The sequence below is a fragment of the Dicentrarchus labrax genome, unplaced genomic scaffold, assembly GCF_905237075.1.
Source record: "Dicentrarchus labrax unplaced genomic scaffold, dlabrax2021, whole genome shotgun sequence".
Lineage (NCBI taxonomy): Eukaryota > Metazoa > Chordata > Actinopteri > Moronidae > Dicentrarchus > Dicentrarchus labrax.
This window is the reverse complement of record NW_026136704.1, coordinates 20,180,434-20,197,534: the sequence shown is the minus strand read 5'-3', so window position 1 is coordinate 20,197,534 and position 17,101 is coordinate 20,180,434. Positions and strand designations below refer to the sequence as shown.

Sequence of the window (17,101 nt, the reverse complement as noted above, 5' to 3'; positions counted from 1 at the left end):
AAATATCTCCTCACAATCCACTAGCTTTCAACTCTGTGTGTGTGCTGAAAAAACATCTGATGGTCGTATACAGTCCTGGCTCTGGGAAACAATGCGAATGGGAAACAAACAAGTGGATGGGACTGAGCCACAGAACACTAACTTGTTATTCCAGCCAGGACTTGTGTGTCAGATAATGCTAAATTACTTGCCCACTGACATTCAGCTTACTTTCTAGTTTCTCACAATATGTTATTGTTGGGATGTTAGCTATAGTAGCAGGAGAGTTGTGAGTATCACTGTGGGGAGCTGGTCTGTTAGCTCTGAGAAACCGTCTTGTCTTCTCTGCACAGCAGTTGTTTTTTGCACTATATCATGGTAGTGGATCTCTCCTGAATCGCTCACCCCATGTTTAAGTAACAGTTTAAAAGTTAGGAACCACTGGTTTAATCTTCAATAATGCATCGTATTTCATAAACTTACCTCATTCCTAATCTGAAATCTGAATCTCCAACTACAGCTGTCAAACAATGTAATAGAGTAAAAGGTATGTAGTGGAGGCTAAGTATATAGTGCCATACAATTGAAATACTAAAAAATGCATCAAAATTGTTCTTAGGTACAATACTTCAATAAATGTACCTTCAATTTTAGTTTACATGTCAAAGTCAATGTACTATTCACAGGAAGTATGACACAGTTTTGTAGTCTGAAGCTTCGACAGTCTGAGGAAACAGAAGCTTGTGTTATAAGCTGGAGCTTGAAATATTTGGGTTTTTACTCAGGGAGTGTCTAGTGAACGGTGCTATTGAGTTGTATTATAGGAAGTGAAGGAGCCAGTGTTTTTGCAATGTAACCCATAACAAAGACTAAAAGAGCTAAAAGAGCTGCTTCAATTTTGACTACTTTTTACATCTCCCAAGTCACCCAACTGTATTTAAGTGCAATACTAAATCACTGCAGTGCTCTTTTAGAATAACCCCCCTTCAGTCCTTGATAAATATCACTTTCATATTCTCTATCTTCTCTAGCTTTCTCCTCCCTCCTTACCTGTAACTGTGAGCTGCCTTTCTGTGCTGACAGTGGCAGCATCATTGCTGGCAATGCAGGTGTAGTTGCCATTGTGTTTGAGCGACACCTTGGATATCTGGAGGGAGCTCATGAACTCCTTTGTGTCGATGGTGATGCCCGAGGAGGGCACAATCTCCTGCCCGTCCTTGCGCCACGTGATGCGTATGGGCATGTCTCCAGACGACACCACGCAGGCGATGTACATCAATTTACCGATGGAAGTCGGAGGAAAGTCAAATGGCTGGATCAGTGGAGGAACTGAGAGAGGTAGAAGAGGGGAGGATGAAAGAGTAAGCAAAAGAGAAAAAGGAAGGAGAGTGATAGTGTAGGGAGAGTACATAGAAATGTAGTAGAGGCAAAGTAATTGAAGGGAAATTAAAAGAAGTAAAAGAGATAGAACAGACAGATCAAACCGAGGAAATATATGACGAAAAGAAGAGTGGGGGAGAGAAAAGGGCAAGGACAGGCAACAGGGTGAAATAAAGGGTAGATAGAGAGAAGACAGAATAAGGCAAAGAGGGAATGGAAATAAAGAAAAAAAGATGAATGAAAACAGTTAGAGGGTTGTTTAAATGAGCGGGGTGAGTAAGAGGTGAAGACAGAGATTTGAGGCAGATATGAATAAGTGAAAGATAGAGAAAAGAGAAAAAATTCAGATGTGAAGACACAGGGAGAATATGGGTAGACACAGAGATTTGATGATTCGGGGGCATCGAAAGGACATGCGGTGGAAAGTGAGTGATGTTAAGGGAGTAGAGGTGGGGTGAGAAAGATACAGAGAAGGGAGACAAAAAAACATAGATTATTTTTTTCAGAGGGCATGAATCACAATCTGTCATTTTCACCTGACTGGCTGATTGGTAAACTAGTGGTCTGCAGTCTGTCATCTAAGCCTGGACAGCCAAAAGCTTCCACACCCCCACAGCCTGGCCTACTAGCCCACTACCCACTCTGCAGTCGCCTGTGCCCCCCTACCAACCCCTCCACTCCACCCCACCCTGCCCTGCTAAAGCCAGCCCATAATAGCTGCTCTAATTAGAGCCCCATCCGCAGGGGGAAGAACGGTGTTGCTATGGAGAGCGGCGGAGGTGATGGCGGTGGTTTGGAGTGGGGAAGGAGGGGAGGATGGTGGTGGTTGGGCTGAGGGTGGGGCGGTGTACAGCTGAGACATCTGGGGGATTTAATCTGGGCCTCGTTAAAATTCATCTAATTAAATCAGAGACATGACGAGCACACATTCATACAAGCACATACCTACACCCACATGCAGCAAATGCACATACACACACACGCATGTGCACGCAAACACTGCGACCACACACGAGACCACCACAAATTTCACACATCTGCTAATGTCAAGTCGAAACACACACAACCCACATTCACACGAGACAACTTCCTAAAACAAACATGTCATGCTATCGCTGCGGAGAGCTGCGCGAAATAACATACAAGGTCACATGCAAAATACATACAGCACAACATACACACACTTCATCATTCACACACATCTATGCATGCATACGGGTTGCACACACACATCTTATACAATAGCACTCCTGCTCCATGTAATTGCTGAGTGGTTGAGAGAGCGCACTAGGCCACTCCGCCCCTTAATCAGGGGTTATTAGAGGCAATGCATACAGCTTTCTTCTTTCCTCTCCCTTGTTTCACTCACATCCTCCTGCTATAAACCAATCTTACTCACGCTCCATCCCTCTTACAATCACCCTCTTTTAGATTCATCATTTTTTCAAGTTAACACACTAAAACAATCACAATTAGAATCACAATTCCATATATTATTGTACTTACAGTGTATTCACCTTCTTGGGAAAATCCCAAACAAACATATAAGTATAAACATGTAGCCTATCATTTACACCACACACCAAATAAGAAAATGCGTGCTATTGTGCTATGTATGTTTTAAGAGACATCTATATGACTGTCCAAACCCTAGCCATAAGTAAAAACCTGTGAAAATCTTCCACAAAGTTATTTTGTTTCCAAACGGATCCGCCCTGTGACTGACCTTTGACAGTGACATAGACAGTCTGCGTGATGAACAGCTGGGGTTGGATGAGCACGCTGCAGACATAGGCCCCCTCGTCCATCCCCTTCTGTACATCGCTGAGCTTCAGAGTCCCGTTCTCGTACACCACCTGACCAGAGATCAGCAGTGTTACATTCAGAGATGGTACATGTTTGGCCTTCATACACAGAGCTATGAATTCAACTGAGATGATGCTAAGATCAAAACATGGCCAACACTGATGCATAAAGAAGTCCCCCTGATTTGCTTTGTGTCTTCATTTGTTTCTCTACTGATGAATCAAAAAGGACAAAACATAGAGTACTGCAATAAATAAATAAAAAGTTGTCTGACGGGGATTGCAGAACTCAGTGGTCGTTACCGCTGTTTAGCTGACAGTGAAACTTTTCTTCCTTGTCAAATGCTTGCTTGAACTTCCGCTATATAGACATGACAGCACAAATGTCTCATAGCCTGTTTTACAAGAATTTATTACAAGTGAGAAGTACAGACTGTGCCTTCAAACAATACTCTGTACAAGATGTATCTGCATAGGATAGGATTTATGTGTCCACATACTGTATATTTGTGTTATACAGTGCTGTATGGGAAATAAGTTCTGATATATTTTTATTGTCTTTTAGCTGAAATGCAGAAAGTGAACTTCACCTGGCGATGGTTGTCAGGCAGGAGAAGCCCCTCTTTGTACCAGTTGATTGAGTAATAAGGGTACCCAATCACACGGCAGTTTATGAAAGTGTTTCTTCCTGCCACTGCAGTGATGTTCTTCATAGGCCGAATCTTCGGAGGACCTGATGGGCAGACGGAGAGAGATGGAGAGAAAGAAAAGAGAGGGGAAAAGAAGATCATTAGTTGATGGTGTCAGACACAGGTAGTGGAATTTTAGGAATAAAGGGGAGGGGTGATAGGGAAGGGAGTTGGGGAGAAGGGAAGGGACAGGAGAGGAAAAAAGCATGTAGGGTGTAAGAAGAGAGAGAGGTTAGAAAGTTTTGCCTTTATGTATTTTCTGGAGGAGCGCATTCCTGCACTTTCTGACCATTACTGCTGAGATGCGCCATCCCACTTCTGCCCACCCACCTGTTAAATGTTTTCTGTTGAAAATCTGTTCAGCTCAACCCAGACACATATAGGTCATCATGGATTTTTAGGTCTAGACAAATACAGTTACTCAGCTGTTTATGAAGCTACCTTAATACCATATGAACTAAAAATAAGCCTTATCCAATGCCTTTAAAAGTAAAAAGTTTCAGCTTTAGGCAGGGGAAACAAAAAGGGGATGAAAATGTTATGGATCATGCCCCTGTTTCTCTGATACTTAGATAGATACATTGTTTCCCATAGTGAATGCAAACCAAACACAGTAATACAGGACTTCAGAGCAGCAGCAGCAATAGTGTTTTTGTTTACAGGTCAGATTGGATTAGCGATCCAATTTTATTTAATGTTACTGACATTCATACAAACCAACATTTAATGTAACTGACTAGTCGAAAAAAGAGAGAGTAACAGAGAGAGGGAAAGTGAGTGTGTGAAAAAGATGAGAAAACTAAATTGACACTTTATTTTGTACTTTATTTAAATTCATGCTGATGCACTTGCCACATTTGTGTCGGGTGCTTCAGGACCTGCAGGATCCTCTAATACAGAACTCATTGGCTTTAACAACCTAATCATGAATTGTTTCTGTCCATAAGTGCTGTGCATTTTCCATGGTTGCGTAGAGTAGTAAATGCATTGATTTATTTGTGTTATAACGGATGAACATGTGAAAATTTGAGATCAGAACACTCACTAAATAGGCTATAGTATTTTGAATGGCAGAGAGACTGAGCAATAGTAACCTCAACACATAATTTGTAGCCTAACTGGAACAAAATGAATATGAATTGTGTCCTAAAAAATACAAAAAAATAACAAAAATAAAGCCTAACTGCCTCAATATGTTGGTCATGTATCATTTCCAAAAGATAGACTGAAGGCTGTATGCAGGCAGGCAGACAGACAGTTAGATGGACACAAAATGTGTTTAACATTACTGGAAGACACTGGGAGCTATCACTCAATCGTCCATCACTTCTTCTCCGACCATCTCACCATTGTTCATCTTGTATCTTTGTTTTTGTCTCTCCTTCCAGCCCTCCTACCCCCAGTTCTCTCTCTCTTTCACTCTCCTCCCTTTCTCAGCGTGTGCTGAGCTTTGAAGTTCTGACGAGTGAAAGATGTATTATTCAGTAGAGCCGTTGCACAGACACACACACACACACACACACACACACACACACACACACACAAACACACATACACACGTGTATGTGTGTTCAACTATGTCTAGGTGGCTCAGTACCCTTGCTGTCGGCCCCTCACTGAATGGGATAAGTTGAGTGTATCACATTTCAGTGAGTGGATAAGCATACTAGTGTGTTGCTGCCTTTTCATGTGTCATTATGCATGTGTGTGTCCATGTGTGTGTATCGGCTGTGTTTGTGTCAGTTTGTGCTGCATGTGGGGCTGAAGCTCTCTGGCAATGGTGCTCATTCCCACTCCAATGATCATTCTGGCATGTCTCCTTAGAGCAGACTCACATGTCACAACTACACATCTCACCAAAGGACACAGAGGGAGAGAGAGAGAGAGAGAGAGAGAGAGAGAGAGAGAGAGAGAGAGAGAGAGAAAGAGAGAGAGAGAGAGAGAAGAGAGGGAGAATGAGAGAATGAGAGAGAAAGAGAGAGAGAGAGAAGTGAGAGAGAGGGACATGCAGAAAGAGATACAGCCCTGTCCATCGGTGTCACTCATCATCCTTGTCGTCTCCGACGACACTGACATCACCAGTCCTGGCACTAGCACTCCTCTCCTCATCATTCCTCTTCTCTCATTTCTCTCTCTTCCCTTCGTTTCTGGCCATCTGTTTCTTTCTTTTCTAAAGTTTCTTCATCCATTTGTCTCACTTCCTCTCCTTTAGCCACTCTTCCTCTCCATATGTTAAGCTACACTTTCTCTATTTTAACATTTTGCCAGCAAACGTGTCTGTGTGTGTGCATGTGAGTTTACATTCGGATAGCTACAGTAGGTGGATGAGTAGGTGTCTTTGTTTTTTTTGTTTTTGTTCATATGTATGTGTGCATTCACACGAGCACATGTGCAGAGCTACAGTAAGTGAGACAACAGGACAGCAACCTTGAGGACGTAGAGAAAAGAGAAAGCCAGACAACAAACACTATGGGCTGCTGGAGGAACAAAACCGCTGCAAAAGCTGCAGATAATAATCATATAGGTGTTGACAGACAGAACGAAAAATAAAAAACAAACAAGAGAAAAAGTAGTATGCAGTACATAGAGGTAGAGATATAGAAGGGTACAGGATATGGGTCAGGGTAGGGGTAGGGGTCAGGCTATGAGAAGCCTCTGTATGACTGATATTGAAAAGTAGACAGGCACCTCTTACGTTTATGCGCGCTTGGTACTCGGCACTACCGGCCGAGTTTCGTGCGGCGCACCGATACACTCCTCCATCGCGAATCTGCGGGCTGCTGACGTTGACGTGGCTCACAGTGCTGCCATCGGAGAGCGTGTACTGGCTGGCTCTGACACGAGAAAGGTCCCGGGCCACAGGCTCATCGTCCAGGGTCCAGGTGATGGTGGGAGGAGGAGCTCCTTTGGCGGCACACATCAGGGAAAACGGTTCACCCGGAACCACCACCCGCTCACTGAAGGAGGCAACGATACGGGGTGTGCCATCTGAGAAACAATCAGATGACAAAGAGATGTGAGGTGAGAATGTAGAAACAAATAGTAGCTACAGTAAGCACTGGATTCAAATCAGCATTATGGTGGGAAGATGAGACAAGAGACTAAAACACTCTGCAAAGTGGAAGCATATGAACACATTTTTTTTACAGTAAGGCCCTGAATGAAAAAAAAAAAAATCTTTTTGTGTGCTAGAACCATTTGAAGATATATGTGTGCATATATGTTTTCATGAAATGCATTTACTCAAAATAAATTGCAAATCATTGACAAGATCAAACTAGATCTAATTAATTATATCATATCTGCCTATTTATTACTCAATAAGGTGAGGTCAGTCAGTTCTGTCTTGCCCAATTAACATCCTCTCCACTATATTTTGTGGAATTACAGACAAACTGCAAACAGATAACAGATATATCAAGTATCATGATAACATAACTTGTTCTCCAGCATTCTTGGTGGATATAAATAAACCATGTGTAATTATTGTCTAATTAGGCATACAAAGAAACACCTAATCATTGTAACATTCATGATTGTACACCAACATGGTAATTGCTTTTTGTCCTCACCTTCCAGAAGTATGATGGAAAAGTCCTGGGCAGTCTGGCCCTTGCGTGTGGCAAAGCACTGGTAAGCTCCCGAGTGTCTCTTTTGTGCAGCGGAAATGAACAATGTCTCATTGTGAGCCCCCTGGATGGAAAAGTGCTGATCGGGCAGGACAGGTTCAGTGTTACGGTACCAGGACACGATAAAGTGGGGGGAACCCTGGACGGCACAGGATAGGATGACTGTGCTGCTGATCCCTGTCTTCAGGTTCTTGGGAGACAGGGTGACCCGCAGGGGCTCTGGAGACAGAAGGAGGACGAGTTAGAGCCCAGTTAAGAAAGAGAAGATGGTAGACAGAAGCAAATGCTTTTTGAAATGTCAGTCATACCTTTTCATTCTCAAGTTACAACCTAAATACTGACTTTGTTCAGTACTTAGGCATGTATGCAGGCTTGTCTCATGTCTTGCATTGCTGAACTAAAGCAATTTGAATTGAGCTACGCCATCCTAGCCGGGCAATACAAATCATATTTTGTGTGTGAAGGGATTATGTATATGTTGTTTGTGTGTGAATATTTCTGCCATTGCCTGTGTGTGTGTGAGAAAGAGAGTGTGTGCGCTAAGCAGCGGGGAAAACCGAGACAGAAAGAGAGAAAGGGGAGAAAATGTCAGTGAGCAATAAAGCAGCTGGTGTTAAGTGCTGGAGGCTGCTGAATGTGTGTGAGGGAGCGACAGTGCATGTGTAAGACTTTCTTCACGGGCAATAAGTGCATGTACTGTAAGCGTGTATTCAAGTGTGTATGTGTGTGTACCACCTTCCATGCCCTGTCATAGGAGGTTTGTGGGTTGCGCAGTGATGTGCCCTGTGGCCAGTCTGCCCACTGTCCACTAACTTCACCCTTTTCCCGAACGGCACTCCATCTCCACCCCCACCCCCACTCTCTCCACAAGTGTGCCATCTCCTCTATCTGCACCACCTCCCCACGTCTTTCATTCATACAACTTTATGAAATTCTCCCTGTCTTTCCATCCCCCCTCTCTCACAACCTCGGTAAACAGAGCGACAGGCCTGCACGACCGCTGTTCTGCTCTGTCACCGTAGCGACGCCTCACTGAGGTTTGAGAGCACGGCAGGGGGAACAAGCCGTCCTTGGAGATCAAGCTCACGCTCGGCCCAGACGAGGGTGGGTTGGAAGGGGGGCGTGTAGGAGGCACAGGGCCAGGGCAAAGCCAACAGAGCTTAAATGATGTCTCCATTGCGCCTGTCCATGACCTGACATCACATTCATTACCTCTGTCCATCTCACTCTTTTGCTCCATCTGTAGTTGTCAGTGTAGCACAGAGGTGAGGAGAGAGGTGGGCACAGAACAGATTTTATCACTCTACTATACTCTCTTCAGTTCTTTACCTACCTATGACGTTGAGGTGACCTGTCACCTCCTTAGAGCCAAAGCTGTTGGTGACCTCACAGATGTAGTTGCCACTGTCCTCAAGCCTCAAGTCAGAAACGGTGAGACCGGTGATGCGCCGTGTCCAGCGGGAGTCTGCAGGTAATGGCCGACCATCCTTTAGCCATCGAATGGTGGGGTTTGGGTAACCAGATGCGATGCAAGGCAGCTCCACACTGTGCCCCACCTGCACCTCACCGGACTGGAAACTGTCCAGCACTGACGGGGTGGACTCCGTAGGGTCTGTTGGTGAAGCACATCACAGAAATTATATATTTATTAAGAATCATCAGTCCTTTAACTGATTTTTAGATCTTTAAAGGACCAGTGTGTAGGATTTAATGGTATCTAGTAGTGAAGTTGCAGATTGCAATGCTTCACCCTCCCTTTCCAAGCATGAGGGAGAAACTATGCTGCGATTTGTGGCGTCTGTACTTTGTTTCATTCTCATTCTAATGTAACAAAAAACTATTCTTATTTTCAGGTGATTAAACACTAATGAAAACATACCTATACATATTATAATCAATTTCGGCCAATAGATCCTCCTAAATTTCGAAGATCCTAAGTTACACACTGGACCTTTTATGGAATAGTCAGATTTATTTTTAGGAAAAACTCTTTTTGCTGAAGTTAAATGAGAAAATCAACACCACTCACATGTCTACAGTAAATATGAAGCTACTGCTAGCAGATGATTAGTTTAGCTCAGCACAGAGACAGGGGAAACAGCTAGCCTGGCTCTGTCTAAATGTAACAATATTCACCTAATAAATAAACACAATACAACATGCTAATTAGTGAGTTTCAGAGGTCAGTGGCTTTTGTTTCCCCTTGTTTCCAGTCTTTATGCTAAGCTAAGCTAACTGTCTCCTGAAAACAAGCCACCGCTCATACAATCATGCTTTGATTGAAATTTAGCAACTACTATGAGTATAAATGTCTACTTGCTGCCTACCCATAACAGAGAGCCTGGCTCCATTGCTCTGGCGAGTCTCTCCACTGTACTTGTGCTTTGTGATGCAGCGGTAGGTGGACAGAGCATCTTCCTTCTGCACTTCTGAGATATACAGAGCGCCAAATGAGGTCAGGAAGAAACGGTTACCTGTGGATGACAGCACAGAGGGGAGAAGGCTATGTTAGTCAACATATTTGAGTAAGAAATAAGACAAGACAAAGGCATATCAAATGAATGTAAAGCATTGTGTCTATGTGGATGTATTTGCAGGTTCTTCAATTACTAAGATACATAAGCAATAAAACTCACCCTTGCTACACTCAGGGGTTTTGCTGCTACAGCCTTACTTGGTCTGGTATGACCAGTAACTTATGGTGGCTAATGTTAACAAACTTTAGATTTCATTACTTAAACAGTTCACTGACTTTATGACTGTTCTATTATATGTCAGTGGTTTTACCACAAAAGTAAGTAATGAACACTTTGTCCCAATTTCTGTTCAATAATTGTCACTTGTTCCCACAGTAGCCATTGTTAATCATAGCCTCGCTTTGAATAAATTTTTCTTTTAAACAAGTACAGAATAAAAAACACATCCCATAAAATGATTTGCCCACACAATACTTTAAAACTTTTCACAGACAAATACACAATTCCTCATAAATAGTCACTGCTTGCACGTCTTCTAAAGTTTTATTGACTATACTAAATGTTGTGAGATATATAACCGCTCTTGACCCACAAGATCTGTAGATTTGTATTCACTGTATTACATTTTTTATACATTTTCAACTGCTAAAAAAAGCAAACCAAACAAAGACAGACTGCTGCGGAGTGAGGAGAAGGTCATGTAAGATATGTGCTGCTTTTGAAGTATTCTAGATGCCAACCTCTCCATCATAAGACCCTCTTGACAAACCTTGAGCACATTTTCCAGGAGAAATCACTGATTTCAGAAGAATAAAAAAAGCAGAACTAGAATGTACAAAAGACCCAACCACAGCACTTAGGCAGCACATGGGAGCTTTTAACATACTGTGTCCCATCCATCTAGCGAGATATACACAATAGAGAAAGACAGATGAGGAGAAAAAGAAAGAGAGAAGAGAGAGGAGAGTTATTGTAGGTCTTAATAATTGATGTGCCTGTGTGTGTTATGGTAACAGCAGATTAGAGTCATTTTCATTTCACATCAGTGACTGCTCGGTCTTCCTCTGATTTATCTTCGTGTCAATAGAAACAGCATGTGCACGTGTGTGTATGTAAGAGAGAAGAAGAAGAGAAGAGAGAGATGGCAGGAAAAGAGAAGAGGAGAGTGTATTTCAGTGTCTGATTCTTTCCGCTTCTCTGAATCTTTTTGTATTCTGTTCCCCCCAAAGGGTTATTTTAGACAGTGTGCACTTCAGAGTTTGTAGTAGATTGCAGATTGTTTGGTTATGCGAATGCTGTTGCAGTGTGTGTGTGTGTGTGTGTGTGTGTGTGTGTGTGTGTGTGTGTGTGTGTGTGTGTGTGTGTGTGTGTGTGTGTGTGTGAACATGCTGGCTGTTTGCTGTACATGATGTCTCTTTGCAATGTTGACAAGAGAGGACTTGAGTAAAACACAGGTGCACTGAATACTTGATTACTGGAAATATGTGCCACATAAACAAACACTCAAACACAGCTCCAAGCAACACTGTAGGTCAGCACCTAGTCACTGCATAGCAACTTTATCCCGAAACACTTAGGGTGTTAGCTGTTAAATGTGTTTAATTGCTGATGAAGAGGCTGCTGTTTTGGTTGGTTTTCATTTTGTTTTTAAATTCTAATTTTTGAGTCAATATCGGTAGTTAATAATCAGATTTTCTCAGTTCTTATTTCTATGATTTGATTAACAAAATGTATGTTCATTGTTTAATATGAGTGTGTATGCGTCTGTATGTATTTCTGCATGTATGGATGTCATAATGTCAATAAATGACTGTGCATGTGTGAATATCAATGAACATGTGTAGATATGAATGTGTACGTATCAATAACCAAGCCTGTGTGTGCGTCTGTGTGTGTGTCTCCTGCCACAATGTGAGCAATGACAATCGATGCATTTTATAGCTGCACAACTCCATCCAAAGGAGATTTATTACGACTGAGAGGACTGATCTGGCTCCCTGCCCCCCACACACACAGACACAGACACAGCCAACACCACACACACACACACACACACACACACACACACACACACACACACACACACACACACACACACACACACACACACGCTCTATCACTCTAACAAGACTGAGATGTGAAGAAGATTGAAGGATTTACTTCTTGTGTCAAAGCTGAAAGGTTTTGACTGACTAAACTATTAACATTATTTATGGGCTGTTATTATTAATCAATTAATCTGTTGATCAATCTTCTGAATATTTAATTAGTGTGTAAAAAGTCAGTAATTTGTGAAAAATTGCCATCATAGTTTTCAAGAACCCAAGGAGGTCTTCGTAGGTCTTCCAATTTTTTTTTTGTTCAGTTCAAACTAAACTTTCTGTCAATCAACTAATCAATTGATTAATAATTACAGCACATACAGTGCCATTAGAGTCTAATAATACCCAGTATTTAGTACAGTATAATAAAACATCAGATCTATTTTGAGACATTTGATTCAAGTCTATATTGTCTTGTATATAGATGTACATACAAAAATAAAATATATATCCATGTGAATGTGTAAGATTCCTGTGCATCTGCATGTGAAAGTTCACACACACGTGTTTTCATGTGAGTCAGACTGTTGTGCTGAGTGCTAAGCGACGTAAGCTGTAATTTTCAAGCCTGCCCTTTTGTTCCAACCTGGGTATTAAGCCTTACAGGATAATATGCACTTGGTGAGTAGAACCCTGTATAACACACTGCTACACCCTGTCACAACATGCCTGTAGAGAGGAAGACAGACCAGAAGGGGGTGGAGGAGGGAGAGAGTGGGGAGCAGAGTAAGAAATTCAGAGATGCTTAAGAATGGAGAGAAAAGAATGTGGTGCAGCGGACATTAAGGAGAAGGGGTCTTTTTTTTTTCTTTCATCAATTACCCTGCGGATGATTTCTTTCTAAATAATCAATTAATTCCCAAAGTCTGACCTGACATCTTCAAATGTCTTTTTTCATCATACAAAGCATTATAGGAAGTGTAGCGCTGCAACTCAAAACAAATTCATACCAAATAATAATAATGCAGGACTGTAAAGATGAATTTTTGGCAGTACTAAGACATTCAATGTCCCATCAACACAGTTTCCATCGATCTATTGTGTTTGCGGCCTGTTAAAAAGCGGCAAAAACTAAACAGACAAAAAAGATTTCCATAAAATGTGTCCTAGTACTTGTACAGTACATTTACATACCAAATGATGCATAGCTGAGTAGCTTACCTTGGAAATAACAGTACAAGGCATGTCCTGATAGAGCATGTAGTGACAATGCCGTTAGCCAGTAAATAAAGAGAATAGGGACCAAGAAAAATAACTACTTTGTCAAATGGTCAAAATTTGAATGCTTAATGAGAGTGGCACATGAAATTAAATATTCATTAATAAAATAATTCTATCCTCCGTCTTCCCTTGATTGCTCTGAGTTCAGCATACTAGTCTTCACTTCCTATTTTCACTGCTGCTCTTTCCTACCTGATATCTAATTTCTAGTCGCTGCCTGCTCCCCTGCTGTCTGTGAAGATGTGACACACCTAAAACAGTGGGCGCAGGCAACGATGGAGGCCTCCCTCCATTGGAAGAGAGGAAGGGGCTGACCCTACAGGGAGGAGGACGGCAGATGGAGATTGATGGAGGGAGAGATAGGGAGATAAAGAGAAACATGCCGTTGGGAGTGACAGAGGAGGGAGTGAGAGTGAGAGGGATGAGGGGCCTGCAGGCCTGAGAGCCACACATGGGTAAAAACAATTCCTCTACGTTTCTTTCTCTGTCTCTCTTTCTCTCCCTCTCTCTTTCTCCCCATTGCAAGCCTCTCCTTGTGGGAGAGGAGATCAATTCTCGTCTAGTCTGCCTACGCCTCCAGGAGTTTGTTGTTGTTGTTGAGTGTGTGTTTGTATATACGTGCTTCTTCGTCTGCTGTTTTTTGTTGGGTTTTTTTTGCTGTGGGAGGCAGGATGAGGTTTTTTGAGGTCTATCCCACACCCGAGGGAGGCGCAAAATCCCCTCACTTCCTCCTTATTTCCCAATTCTTTCCTCCCCTTCTTTAAATTTTTTCTTATACATCTGCGTGACATTCTCCATTTTCCATTCCTGGTCTCTTTTCCTCCAGTTTCCCCTCTGCCCTCTACCTCTTTCTATCCCTGCCTTTTTTTTCCTTTCTAGTCCGTGCTCCTCTTCCTTCTCTTTCAGGGGGGTCTGTAAGTAATGGAATCAGTTCAGCTGATCAGCCCGAGGCAGGAAGTCAAGCCAAGTGCAGAGTGAAGCTGCTGCGGCTGGATCTGTGTGTGTGTGTGTGTGTGTGTGTGTGTGTGTGTGTGTGTGTGTGTGTGTGTGTGCATGTATGCCAGAAATTCCACAGACAGACACATACATGCAAATAACGAGAAAGAGAGACAGGAAGGAAGAGAGAGACACACAATGAAAAAAGGATTAGGGAGCCCTGGAGCATCACTTGTCTTCCCCAAAGTCCCCCCAGAGAGAGGACACCCTCTTCTTTGAGATAGGTGGGGGAGACATGGGAGGGGAAGGGGAGGTGAAATGGAAGAGGAGGTAAAGATGGAGGCAGAAGATGAAGGGATGCAGGAGTCACAGCTAAATTTATCCCAGTATAGTATATGGCTGCCATTTTCAACAAATTATCATCAAACAGAAAGAAAAGCAACATAAGAGATCATAAAGAGCAAAACAATGAGAAAATAAAATGATAATGTTAATATAGGAATGTTGCAGCCACCAGGGAGGTTGGGAGGAGGATCAGATCAGTCTGGAAAGCAAGATAAAAAAAAAGTAACTAAGAAAAGATATATATATATATATTGAGATGCTGGCTAGAGCACAGAGAAAAGAGACAGAAATAGATAAAACAGAAAGCGAGAAACAAAGTGATACCAGAGAGGAACAGAGCAAGAGAGGAAATGGCGTAAGTAAAGGGGGTTTGTTCTTGGTGCTGCCATGCAAATGAAGGCGGCGCTGCAGCAATGCTAACTAACAGCAATTCACACTGTTGGACTCATCACTTATTAATGCTCTACGGCTCACCCTCCCTCCCTCCCTCCCATCTCTTTCTCTCTCCCTCTCTTTATCCATTCCTCTCTCCCCTGCTCTCACCAGGATCTCTCTTTTTTGTTCGCTCTCTCGCTCGCTGTTGCTAGGGCCCGTGCACTCACGTGACAACAACTGGGTAGGGGGCGCTGCGGTGGCACACAGCGACATGTGCAAGTGTGCATTTCATGTGTGTTTTGCGTGTGTGTGCGACAGAGTACCCTTCATTAGAGGTAAAAACGGAATCAGCCATTTAAATGATGGCGATGGAGATCAGAGGAGAGGAGAGAAACTGCTGAATGGATCGGTAATTGATTCACAGGCCTGGGCTACAGGCCACAGAAGAGCTCAACACATCTCTCTGTGCATCAAGTCACTTTATTTTTCACTCTGTGCTTTTTAACAAAAACACATGCTGAAGACTGTAATGAACATTATTGTCAAGGTTTGCCTTTCAGATTTTAAGGCTAAATGGACCACAGGCTCGGTACAATACAGACAGTAGTTGTACAAATGGACTGCACGCACAGATACACAAACACTCACACATGCAGTAGACTCACAATCTGTCTCACAATCTACACAGTCTTACTCCCACTGTCTCACAATCCACATACTCACAATTTGCAGAGTGCACTCAACAAATTGTGAGTATGTGTGTGTGTTTTTGTGCAGAGCATCCTCACTACAGGATGCCACAGCGATAAGCAGACAGTGGAGTACACCTACACATTCCTTATTTATACTCGTCCTCCTGATTCAACTTTTCATTTCTGCTTTTCTTCTGTTTCTTCGTTCGTTCCACTGTGTCTATCCATCTATCTGCTTATGATTAGATTGCTAATTTTACTCTCTCTCTCTCTCTCTCTCTCTCTCTCTCTCTCTTTCTCTCTCTCACACACACACACACACACACACGCACACACACACACACACACAAGTTGTCCCACATTCTGCAGTGGCTATGAAAGATCTGAACTTACAGTACATGTGAGTCCACATCTGAATATCTGTGAGGAAGTGAGAGTGTGTTTCAGGATGTTGTGCATTTGCCTGCCAACATAAGTTGTCAGTGTTTTAAAGGCTCCATCTTAGCTGTAGTGACAAAGTACAATAAAATCTGTGATTTCCAACAGTTTTACTGTTATCAATCCAAACCACTTTTTTAACTCACAATCACTGTGCTGACAGAAAGAGTAAAAAAGAGCAAGACCTCAGTGAAATCTATTCTATTCTATTCTATTCTATTCTACCAACACACCTTGTCCAGAGAGCTTGGATGTGAAAGTCCCATTGACAATACATTGTTTTTTGCTGCCCTTTTTTCCCCAATGGTCACTGAAATCTACTGAAGTAAGCTACCCTGAACCCACAATTCTACACTCATCTCCACACAAAACTAAATGTCTTTAAATGGCAGTACAAGACTGTATAAGCATGCAAAAAGAAGTATCTGATAAATGGACCTATTTCCAGCAAACTATGAACCAGTACAATAATATTTATGGTACAGTGGAATAAAGTTGAAGGATGTATAAGGATGTTTAAATGACAGATTAGGGTTGAGGTTGCCTTTAGAGTTATTGTACATCAATACCGTTAAACAAGATGCATCCACTCAACTTTATTCATCAATTATTTATGCATCACTCAGTGAGCAAACAGAGCCGTGTGTACAGCTGATGATTTTGTAACAAGCTAGAAAACATGCCATTATGAAAATCTAGTGCATATAACCATGCTCAAATTAGTGTATGATTTGATTTGAGGTGCAGTTAGGAGAAATGTCCAGGATCTACAGCAGATCAGCACCATGGACAGCTACATTTCCAAATGTTCAGAACTACTGGCTGAGGTAGCACCACGGACAGCTCAGCTGCTGTAGCCCAAAATAGGAAAACCTTCTTGTGTAAAGTCTCATCGTACAGGTCTCAGTGGTACAATGCTTGGCACAATTAAACAGTGTGTTTGTGTCTGTGTGTGTGTCTGAGGGTAATGTTATCTACAGTGGATACTGTGGCAGAGTAATAAAATAGTAATGTGGCATATGGCCCAGCAATA

General features: G+C 42.4%; 1 protein-coding gene across 4 annotated transcripts in view; it reads right to left on the bottom strand.

Moving 5' to 3' along the window:
• Positions 1-17,101, bottom strand: part of LOC127361945 (cell adhesion molecule DSCAML1) — a 96,387-nt gene that overhangs the window by 27,497 nt on the left and 51,789 nt on the right. For 3 of the 4 annotated variants that reach the window (XM_051397138.1, XM_051397137.1, XM_051397136.1), the window contains exons 4-10: positions 9,810-9,956; positions 8,816-9,094; positions 7,426-7,701; positions 6,542-6,841; positions 3,755-3,897; positions 3,086-3,215; positions 1,030-1,308 (exon numbers count right to left, since the gene is read on the bottom strand). In XM_051397138.1, coding sequence (XP_051253098.1) covers positions 1,030-1,308; positions 3,086-3,215; positions 3,755-3,897; positions 6,542-6,841; positions 7,426-7,701; positions 8,816-9,094; positions 9,810-9,956 — 1,554 coding nt within the window. Of the gene's footprint in view, positions 1-1,029; positions 1,309-3,085; positions 3,216-3,754; positions 3,898-6,541; positions 6,842-7,425; positions 7,702-8,815; positions 9,095-9,809; positions 9,957-17,101 lie in introns of those variants that run through there. The other variant, XR_007884370.1, reaches the window with a different exon arrangement.